This window comes from Oryzias latipes, chromosome 16 (assembly GCF_053564925.1).
Source record: "Oryzias latipes strain Hd-rR chromosome 16, Olatipes_Hd-rR_3.1".
Taxonomy (NCBI): domain Eukaryota; kingdom Metazoa; phylum Chordata; class Actinopteri; order Beloniformes; family Adrianichthyidae; genus Oryzias; species Oryzias latipes.
The window spans coordinates 18950321-18960575 of record NC_136252.1 but is presented as its reverse complement, the minus strand read 5'-3'; the positions used below and the strand labels follow the sequence as shown (position 1 = coordinate 18960575).

The 10255-nt window shown below is 39.1% G+C and overlaps 1 protein-coding gene across 3 annotated transcripts; it reads right to left on the bottom strand.

The window, feature by feature from the left end:
* Positions 1-4364: 4364 nt before the first annotated feature.
* sp8b (sp8 transcription factor b) lies at positions 4365-9773 on the bottom strand. 3 transcript variants are annotated; one of them, XM_004078082.5, is made up of 2 exons: positions 9110-9773; positions 4365-6754 (listed from the first exon to the last, which is right to left on the bottom strand). In XM_004078082.5, the coding sequence occupies exons 1-2, from the start codon at positions 9209-9211 to the stop codon at positions 5417-5419; spliced, it is 1440 nt and encodes a 479-aa protein (XP_004078130.1). In that variant the 5' UTR covers positions 9212-9773; the 3' UTR covers positions 4365-5416. The 3 variants fall into 3 exon arrangements, with proteins under 3 accessions (XP_004078130.1, XP_011483456.1, XP_011483457.1); XM_011485154.4 differs by lacking the exon at positions 9110-9773 and adding an exon at positions 7111-7264; XM_011485155.3 differs by lacking the exon at positions 9110-9773 and adding an exon at positions 6887-7236.
* Between the last annotated feature and the right edge of the window lie 482 nt (positions 9774-10255).

Below are 10255 nucleotides of genomic sequence, written 5' to 3'. Positions count from 1 at the left end.
AGAGGGGGGCGGTTTGAACTTTGAGACTATATTACCCACAATGCAAAGCCGAGTTTACCAATTTGACTTGCAACACCTGAAACTAGGCGATACCTTCAGTTTCGGCACGATCCGAGCGATGGGCATGGCACAGATATCTCATGAGAGATTATGTTCAACTCCAGACGAAAACACGCTTTAATAACATACATTCACGTGATCTTTTTTCTTTTGTGAAACTAAGACCTAAAGATGAAAAAAAAAGTATTTTTTATGGATAGATCCATTATTTTCTAGAGAATATAGGAAGCTGACATGCAGGGACTCACTTTGGTGAAAAAAAAGTATGCAAACAAATATATGAGACTATAATGTGTTATTATAATAATGCAATTTAAAGTTGCACTGCTCTCTGAGGTCTGCATTTCAGATCCAACAGTTCGTAAGGAATGCTGCTAAGCACTCCTGAGTAGATTACATTTACTAAGCTGGTTTGACATTTAACAAAACTTTAAACTGCACACCGACAATAACTCATAATAAAAACGTTTTTTTAAAAAAAACTAGTTACTTTTATATATTTCTTGTGGTAATTTTTTTGATGACATTTTTTTACTTCTCCTTAGGTGATATCTTTAAGCCTTAAAGTTTTATTTTTTATTGTCTACTCCTCACACAACAACAGACATTGCTACAGAACAGCAAGCGGCTGATAGTGCAGGCACCATGTTTTGATTACATTTGTAACCACTTGGTGGAGCCATTTCTCAGCTATTTAGGGAGCCACAAGTCAATGTAATGATTTTGACTGTTGTCAGAAACTGCATTAGACTGAAATTCATGTCTGTTCTCATGTATCATCACCAACTGGAAGCGAAGTGAAGAAAGGTGCTTTGCACATCATGACAAAGAAAAGAGGAAAATGCACAAACTTCAATAAATCTTTACAAGTTTTGTGCTTAACGAAGCTTCAACTGTGTTTTTTTGTTGAATAATTGTCATTTAGGCTATTTATGCTATTTTAAAATCTTGTTTTACATTTTTCCAATAAAGATTCATATGTTTGGCAGAGCAACCAAAAATTGTACTAAAACATATTGATTTACTTTATAAAGTGATATTACTCAGGCTAAGAAAAGGTCAAAAGAGTGACTTGTGAAATATTTAGAGAGTAACAGCTTGAACATGACACATTTTCCGGTATTAATTTAAAATCATAATCCAGACAATGACATCCAGTTTGTACAGCCTGATTTGTGTAATAAATTATTATGTATACGATTATGGTAAAATCTAATATACCAAATTTCAAATGTGTTGGGTGAAGATATGTAATCAATGTCCAAAACTTAAACCTTTGTTTTCCCTCAATTTAATAAGGATAGTCCTGTCCTCTATTTTCAGCAATGATAAAATGTTTGTGTTTAGTAAACGTTTAAAGTCCACCTCTCATCACTGCTGTTTTAGCAAAGAGCAGGTTTGTTGGAGGCACAGAAGTGTTGTTTGTATATTTACAGACAACACTAAACTATGCTGGTGAGATTTACTGATAGAAATCTAGATTCTCTCTATTTTGACAGTACTTATATGCCGACATTGTCCATTATTTTGCATCCCCTGCTATAAATGGTAAAAATGTTGTTTAAAAAAATAACGATGACTAGCATAGCTGTACAAATATTATCAGTTTTCTGCTTACTAAAAATTAAAAGTATGTTGCCAAAAAAGTCAGAAGTAAAGTTTTTATGAAAAGTTAATTGGATAAATGTGACTTGATACCCACCTTTGGCATTCAGTTCCTTTTAGAAGTCTGGGATGCTGTATTGACATTCTCTAAATTCTATTGGACTAAATGCAGGTGAATTTATAGACAGTGGCTGCCTAAAACATCTGTTTCTGCTTATTTTTAAACAGCCTTTTAAATGAACATTTCCCCACTTTGGCTTAAACTGTTCTAATATTTAAATGTTATTTCTTGTGTATTGATTGTTCAAAATACCTAACAATTGAGTTATGTTTACATACTCATATGATGAAGCTATTAAATTGGGGGGAATGGTGCAAAACGCTCTAAAATTTCTGACGGTGAGTTTGAAATTCAACCTGTGAAGTAAATGAACTTAAATTGCTGGAAGCCTTTTATAAAGACACCCTGTCAGTCTTACAGCGATTACTGTTAATTATTTTGAGTAACCTGTGGACCTTGTCCAATTGCCTTTCTGGGAAAATTGGTTGGTTTGATGACAATTGCAGTGCAGTCGGTGGTTCTGACCACAAAATTAGCTCCAGATGTGTTGTTGGTGAGAGGTGTTGCAAAAACACTGTGATTTTCTGAGAGAGAAACAAAGCTCATCATATGGTTTCAGCAGCAGGTGCTATTTGCGTGAAACATCTGTCAAATCTGTAATGCAGCTGAAGTGCAACCGTGTTGATGCCATATTATTTATCTCCTTATTACCATCAAAGCTGCTAACACATTGCATTGGCTTTCCCTGCCTTTAACCACATCATGGTGCAAACCGCTTATACTCCCTGCATGATTTAGATGAGAAAAATAATACTCTATGAATAATCTGATCATTTTAGGAATTACCTTTTGAAAGTGTGGCCCATATGTGAGCTTGACATGAACATTTCCGGTTAAATTGATTTATTTTGACTGAATAAAAATGTATTTTGCGGTTCAATTAAATCTATAAAACCTTTAAATTCAAAGTCAAAATGCCATATTAGGCGAAACATAAATTCTTTTTTATGGAATTTAAATGAAGAAGTGGGACAAAAATATTTATTTTTTATTCAGTTTCTGTAAGTTTGCATTATCCTTTCAAATTATTTTTACACTATTTGTCCACAAGCTTTGTGTATTGTTATTTTAGAGAAATTTGATATAGAAATCATTCCACTCAAGAACAAAAGCAAGCAGGTGAATCAATGAAATATTCAAAAGACTTCGAATGTTTAAAGTCTTTAGTGAATTACAGAAAAAAATAGTTTTTAGAAAATAAATCTGTCCCAATGAAGACTAACAGAAACACTTAACAAAAAATAAAACATTTTGTTTCTCATTTTTAAAGTTAACTTGATAGGTGTGAATATTCGCCATATTTGGTAAAATAGGAATATGTGTGACACATCGCAAATTAGATTTGTCACCCCGAGTTTGAACCACAAAAAAGAAAACAAAAAACACATTTCATTGAGTTGATTTTTAAACTTGGATCAGCTGATGTGATACTTTGATAAGAGTTTTATTCTATCGAAATGCGTCTGTTTAAATTGAAGGTTGTTTGGATTCAGTGCTCAGTTTATGCAGCTGCTGTTTGGTCAAAAAAGCGCTAGAGGGCGTAACTACACTGATGATCAGACGGCAGTTTCAGAATCACTTTTTGCTTTTATCTCAAGTTCGGACTGAGAAAAACAAGTGTCGTTACATAAAGTGTACTGGGTGGTTCTTCCTTATTGATTGCTAAACGAAACGTTTTTTTTTCTTAGTTTAATGCATGAAAACTTTTTATAGAAAAAAAAAATACAAATGACAAAATAAGCATTTAAAAAATGACAACAGCCGCAACAATCGGAAGTTTGGATAATTAGGATCGACATTTTTAAAGTTTTGTTGTTACATTTCAAAAGACCTAAACGTTTGATTTGGTAATAAGATTCTACACGTTTTTATTTCCATTGAACCTCTGTCCAATATAACAAAACTAACACTAAAGGATGCGCGCTGCATCATTTAACCTCCAGACTTTTAAACTACAAATTTACCAATAGTCCTTATTCTCAGATTGTTTCAAACGTTTCCCAAAGCAAACATTTCAAAAACAGTCAAAGGTAAAATGTTCTGTAGTAATAAAAAGTGTAGTTTAGTTAGGATTCAAAACATTCTTCAAAATCATGAATTAAAAAGAAGAAAATGAACAATGCCCGTTTGGACCCGACAAAAAAACATTGATAAAAAAATTTAATATTAAAATGCGAAAAGCTTTTTTTTTGGTTGCCTTTCAAAAGGAAAATAAAAAGTTTGTATTTTTTCAAATACACTATAATTTTGGCCGCACAGACTGCCTTTTTAAAGGGAATAAATTATATTAAACATGGAACTCAATTGTCCTAAAACAAAATTATTTCAAAGCGTTTGTTTGATTTAGTCATAAGTTAAATTCATTGTTACGTTTTCTAAAACTGATCAGATAAATTCTGTCAGAAACTTTTCCTTAACAGATCAGTTAGAAGCTTTCCAAAGTTAATGCGTGTATTTGGATTTTCACAATTAAAAAAAAAATGATACAAGTCTTGTATAAAAACTGTAAAGGAACATTTAAGAGTTTCAGGCCCGATGGTGTAAACAGTCCAACAAACTAAGTCGATCAAACTGCTGCTGAATTCATAGAGATTTTATTGAGTGGCTCACATAAAAAGCCATTCTCAGGGGGCAAAAAAATATCATTGTGAAATTAAAATCACTTCACAACATGCTTAAATTAAACGAGTGGGCAAACAGTAAATGATTTAAAAACCTTACAAATAAATTCAAAGTGCGCCTAATGATACAGACCCCCTAAATACAAGAGAAATTCGTGGTTAAATACAACTCCCCACAATACATTTGATAACATGTCAAAGGAAAAAAATACAAGTACATTTTCCGTATATTTTCAAATATTTACTAGTGTCCATATACAACTAGAAATACCTATACAAAACTCGCCTCCTGCACAAATACATTGCTCGCCTTTACACTGTAATTACTCTAGCCTACTTTTTCTTTATGTACAGCACAATTTGCAGCAAAGTACAGTGTCATCTTTGACTGGCCTACTTGCGAAATCGGCGCACAACTGCAAATTTGGAAAGTGTGTGTTTCTGGACAATTGCTCCTCTGTGATTAAAATGCGACAGATAACATTAAAATCAGTGCATCTCACATCTCACCAGACTGGTTTTCTGGTAAGTCCATCCATAATGACAAAAATAAAAACAGTAACAAAACAAAAAAAGACTTTCCTTTCGCTAGATAATAAAGTGCCAGTGTTTGGTTTTAGGACAATACAGCAGTAGCGCAACTTTTTGCAGGCCTCAATAGTTCACAACGCAATTTTTTACAATGATTTTCTATAAGGAGAAAATAAGGAGTAAAGCATCTTCATCATGTAAAGAAAAGGCTGCAAAAAAGGCTAGATTTGCTCCAGCGCCTCACACAAGAACTTAAATTCACTTTTACGCGGCAGATGGAACAAAAAGAAGGTTTCATGTGCCATGAAACGGACTGCTGAGTCTGAAACACTCCAGTGAGGGGAAATAAATCAAAGAAACGAAGTTTTCTTTTGAATAACACCAATGGGGAAGCATTTAAAGTGTGTCAGCTGCATGTTACGTCCCGTCTGACAATTTAATCTCATCACTTTGATGCTGCACAGTTTTTTTGCTTCACTTAGAGGCCGTTCATGCCTACTGCTTGGTTTGATTCCGGTGGGTGCAACAGGTCGGGGGAATGGCACGGAGGACTTCCCGGTGCGCTGTGTTCGCTGTCGGTATCACTCCCCCTCTTCCCTCCGCTCCCCCCGGAGCCAGAGCCGGCGGACCCCCCGGCGCTGTGAGTTTTAACGTGTTTGCTCAGGTGATCACTGCGCATAAATCTCTTGTTGCACACCGGACAGGCGAACCGCTTCTCCCCGGTGTGCGTGCGTAAATGTCGTTGCAGCTCGTCGGAGCGCGTGAATCTCTTCCCGCAGAAGAGCCAGTTGCACACAAAGGGCCTCTCGCCGGTGTGCCACCGTAAGTGAGCCTTCAGGTGGGATGTTTTTCCGTACACTTTGCCACAGCCGGGGATGTGACAGCTGTGGAGCCCTTTTCTCCGAAGGCTGGCGCCCGCCGGCCCGAGTCTCTCCGCCTCCTGGCAGTTTGGACAGTCGCAGGTCGCTCTACCTGAGTAACGCCGGGCAGATGACCTCGGAGACCCCGCTAAAGATGCAGGAGGACCTGCGGAGAGCATCGTCCCCCCAGCTCCGGTTAACGGAGATGGGCTTGTGTCCGGATATGAGGATAACACCGGTTTGAAACCGTCCATCAGGTGCTGACCGGTTGTCAACAGGTGTGGAGAGGGGTTTGTACTGAACGCTGAGTGACTTAAACTTGAGTAGTCAGAATTATATCCGCCAAGAGGAGAGTGTAAAGAGGTCTGGAGTCCACCGGAATGTAAGGACGTCTGTAGTGCTGCTCCGTTCGGATTTTGGACGTCGATCCAACCCGCTCCCACATCCCACCACGCGGAGGCTCCGGTGGTGCCCACCTCTCCTGCGGGTATGCCGGCATGGGATGATTTGAACCAGGAATCGTAAGGATGCGCGACGCTCATCCTCGGGTAGATGCCCTGCAGACTGTCCACCGAGGTGTGCACCTTGGAGATGAACACCGGCTGGTGGTTGGACTCTTGAGAGTTGCTCGAAACGGAGGCTTGGAAAACAGAATAATCGTTTCCGAAATGGGAACTCGACGAGGTGCCCGACGTGAGGGAGAAGGCGCTGGAGCCGGTGGAGCTGTTGGTGCCGAAAGAGTCCGAGATGCCAGATCCATTCCGGGACACCCCGAAGCCGGACAGACCGGATCCGAGGCTGCAGCTGCTTGCAGCAGCTCTTTTCCACGGATGGAAGCCTTTCCCAAAGGACGATGAGTTATCCGAAATTGTGGACGGTGAGGGGCTCGGACTCCCTATTTTGTTGCATGTTGCAGCTAACATGGCTAAAGGAGTCGATCCTAACCTTGGCTCCTCCTGAGGGGGACAAGAGAATCAGTGAGTGACTTCTCCGATGTGCAACTTTAACAGGCTAATCTCACATTCTAGTCTACGTTTTGCAGAGTAGAAAACATTTCTGCAAGTTTGCGCACTCACTCCACCTCTTACCTGCTGAGCGCACAGACGAGGGAAACTGAAATCAAATTTGAATTTTAAAAAAAGCGCATAAAAGACAGCATGCGTGTTAAAAGCAGGCACTTCTGGGGCGTCCACGGAGCACTAACCCATGCACAGGCTTTGCTGCTACTTTTCGCCCGCAGTAAGTTTAATCCCCCACCGGGGGACAATGACAAAAACTAATTAAACCAGTAAGAAAGGTGCTTTCGACTCACCCCTAGAAGTGAAGTTGCCATCACACAAAAACACTGCCCTCCTCAGAGGATCTTTTTATATTTATGAATCAGAGCACTGTTTTTTTAGAGGTGTGCAATACAATGATGTGTTCCGCCCATTCTTCCACAATTGTAGGCTCCTCTCCGGCTTTGAAGTGCCGCTGTGACACGGGCAACCAATCAGCGGGCCCGTCCCGCCGCACCGCCACATACAACCGTGAGGTCATCAATAGAGCGCCACAGACAGCTCTCCTCCCTCCTCCACCCCCCGCCGCCCCCTTCCACAATAAAAAACAGCGGAAGGAAGGTAAAGTTAAATGAAAGTGAATTGGGAAGGAGGGATTGGTGGGGTTAAGGGAGGGGGGCATTTATAGAAATTTTACAGAACGGGGCATTCTTTATATGTATAAAAAATGTTGACGTGCTTGATGGTGTGGGATACAGGTAATTTTATAACCAAAAAATGTGTCCAAAACTTATAACTCATTTTGTATGATTAAATATATTTTGCATTTTAAGAAGAAAGTATTGAAATTGCAGTATTTCCGTGCGCTCTTTTCCTCCAAAAATGCGTAAAAGTTGAGGTGAACTTCTGAAAAAAGTCCGAGCGACGGGAAAAAAAGTTTTGGGAGACCCCTTTTTATGTCACTATTCACTATTACGTTTTCCTCTTTGTCTTTATAAATGTAACTTTTTTTCTTTTAAATAAAAATGCTCTGATTTGTAATGGTATTGTATTTACTTGATTTGGTTTTGGAAATGTACACAAACTTCATTACGCACAAGCACAATAGCTGCATTGTTCCGTCTGTGTGGACGTATATTGCTGCATCTCAAACTTTCACATGACTGTAATTGTGTCCAATTACCTTTGGCGGGTTTGATTAAAACTGGCACATTCCTGGGAGACATGTTTCATTATGGGCTATATTAGTCTAAAACTGCGGCAGAAGATGATGAGAGGTCGATGTAGTTGACTTTGGAACATTTAGGCCCCACAACAGATGAAAAGAAATTGCGGATTTTTAGAGGGTTAATGTGAATATTATTGGTTAAGTGAAATTATTTATTATAGAGAGTGGTTGCATTTTTTCTGTCTGAAAATCAAATGATAACAGTTTTATTAAATGGTCCGTCACTTAGTGCGCTGACATTTACTAAAACCTATAGAGGAAGCGCATGTTGCATAATGAGAACCTGTGGCAAACCGCGCTTTGAACCCTGCAGGACTCTCGCGGAGCTATTAGCATGCGCTCTGCGCTGGAGGCATAAATTTCATTTGAATTTCAAATTTAATAACGCGGGAGGTTTTTAATCATCCACAGTTTTATTTGTTTGATATTAACATGCTTATTGACCGGGTCTGTTGACCAGCTTGGTCATTACAGGACAGGGAAAAGTTAATTAAAACGACCAGGGATTATTCATCACATCATCTGCCTAACTCGTGTCGTTTCCTTTATTGCAGACGTGATAGATGGGCTATTTGATTAATTCTTGTGTTTCTGGGATTGGACAACAGCTTTTTGGATTTACGCCGCTTTACCTCGAGGTGGAGGGAAAAGAAGGAGGTGAAAAAAGAGAGATAAAAGGATTGCTGTTGCTAAACATCCCTGAAACAGGTGCATCAATTTTATACATGCAATTCTAATTATTTGCGCCTTAATTAATAATTTTGCAGCGTGTATTTATTTAATTGGAAACATTTACAAACATAGAAAGACATTCCGCAATTTTTCCACGAGCAAAACGCTTTTCAGAATAAAGGTTTAGTTGGTAAGCATGTCAATAAAAAAATAAATAAAAGCTTCAGATAATAATACATTTTAAAAAGCCGCCTTCATTTATTGACTTTTTGGGAAAAATAAATGAACTGTTTTTTACACGTCCATTTTTTTTTGTTAAACTCAATACTAATAATGTAATCTCTGATATGAACCAAGCACCGAATAATCAGCATTATTTCCAAAAAAATCGTTGTAATAAAAAGGACACATACCGTGCTCCACGGCTCCGCGGCGCACTGACTGACCCTCCAGGTTTTTGTGGTCTCTGCACAGTGAAACCCAGCATCTCCTGCTGCCGCCGTGATGCGCGCCATGCCAGATTAAATGCAACTCTGGCGATTCGGTTTGGAATAATTTAGGAAAATTCCTCCAACCCTTTCCACCCCACGAGCCCACATTTACTACAGCACAGAGGATAGGGGTGCAGATAAAAACACGTTTTCTGCGTGAAACGTTTTTTTTTTTCTTTTTGCAGCAACAGTTGGCCTGTTCCCCCACATTTTCTGTGATAATCAATGATGGATATTTGGTTCCATGAAGGGTTTAGACATGTAAGGTGCAAGAGTGCAGCTACAGGGGGACGCGCTGGCCTCTAATGACAAATTACCAAGTCATCATACTAACAGGACTCGTGTCAGAGGTCAGCGATAACCACAGGAAAGGGAGCTGCTGGAGGCACAGAAGTGCAGGATGTTAAATACGTGCGCACAAAACGTCAGATTTTACAAATTATTCCAGGCTATGGAGCTTTCTAGATAAAAAAAAAGTCCCCTGCAGCCTGTTGCGTTTCACAAGCGCGGGTTGGTTCTATAGCGCACGGCTGTAACTGTAAGCCGCGATGAACAGATGTCCCCATTGAGCGCTTTCTTCTTCTACACACATGGGCTATATTACCGTCAGGAAATCAAACTTAAAACCTGTCCCTTTTGCAATAATGACCGAGTTATTCTGGGCCGGTGAGCATGAACAAAGTGTGTTCAATATTGCGTGCTGCAGAGCACTCTGCACAGAAAAAGCAAGAGGAAGCACTCCACATGCACAACTCTGGCGTTTCATTTTCTTTTCTTTAACTGTTAGATTTGGCAACTCCAGAGGTAACCATTGTACATTTGATATGAAATAGTTTTGACCTCTAATGCAATTTTACACATGATAGATAGATAGATAGATAGATAGATAGATAGATAGATAGATAGATAGATAGATAGATAGATAGATAGATAGATAGATAGATAGATAGATAGTGTAAATGTGCTAAAGCATGCAAAGCAGAGCGCAGGGTCTTGTGTTTGTTGTTCTCTCTATTCAACTGGAGGCAGCAAAGAACAGATGTCTGTCTGCACGGTGGCTGCCAAGTG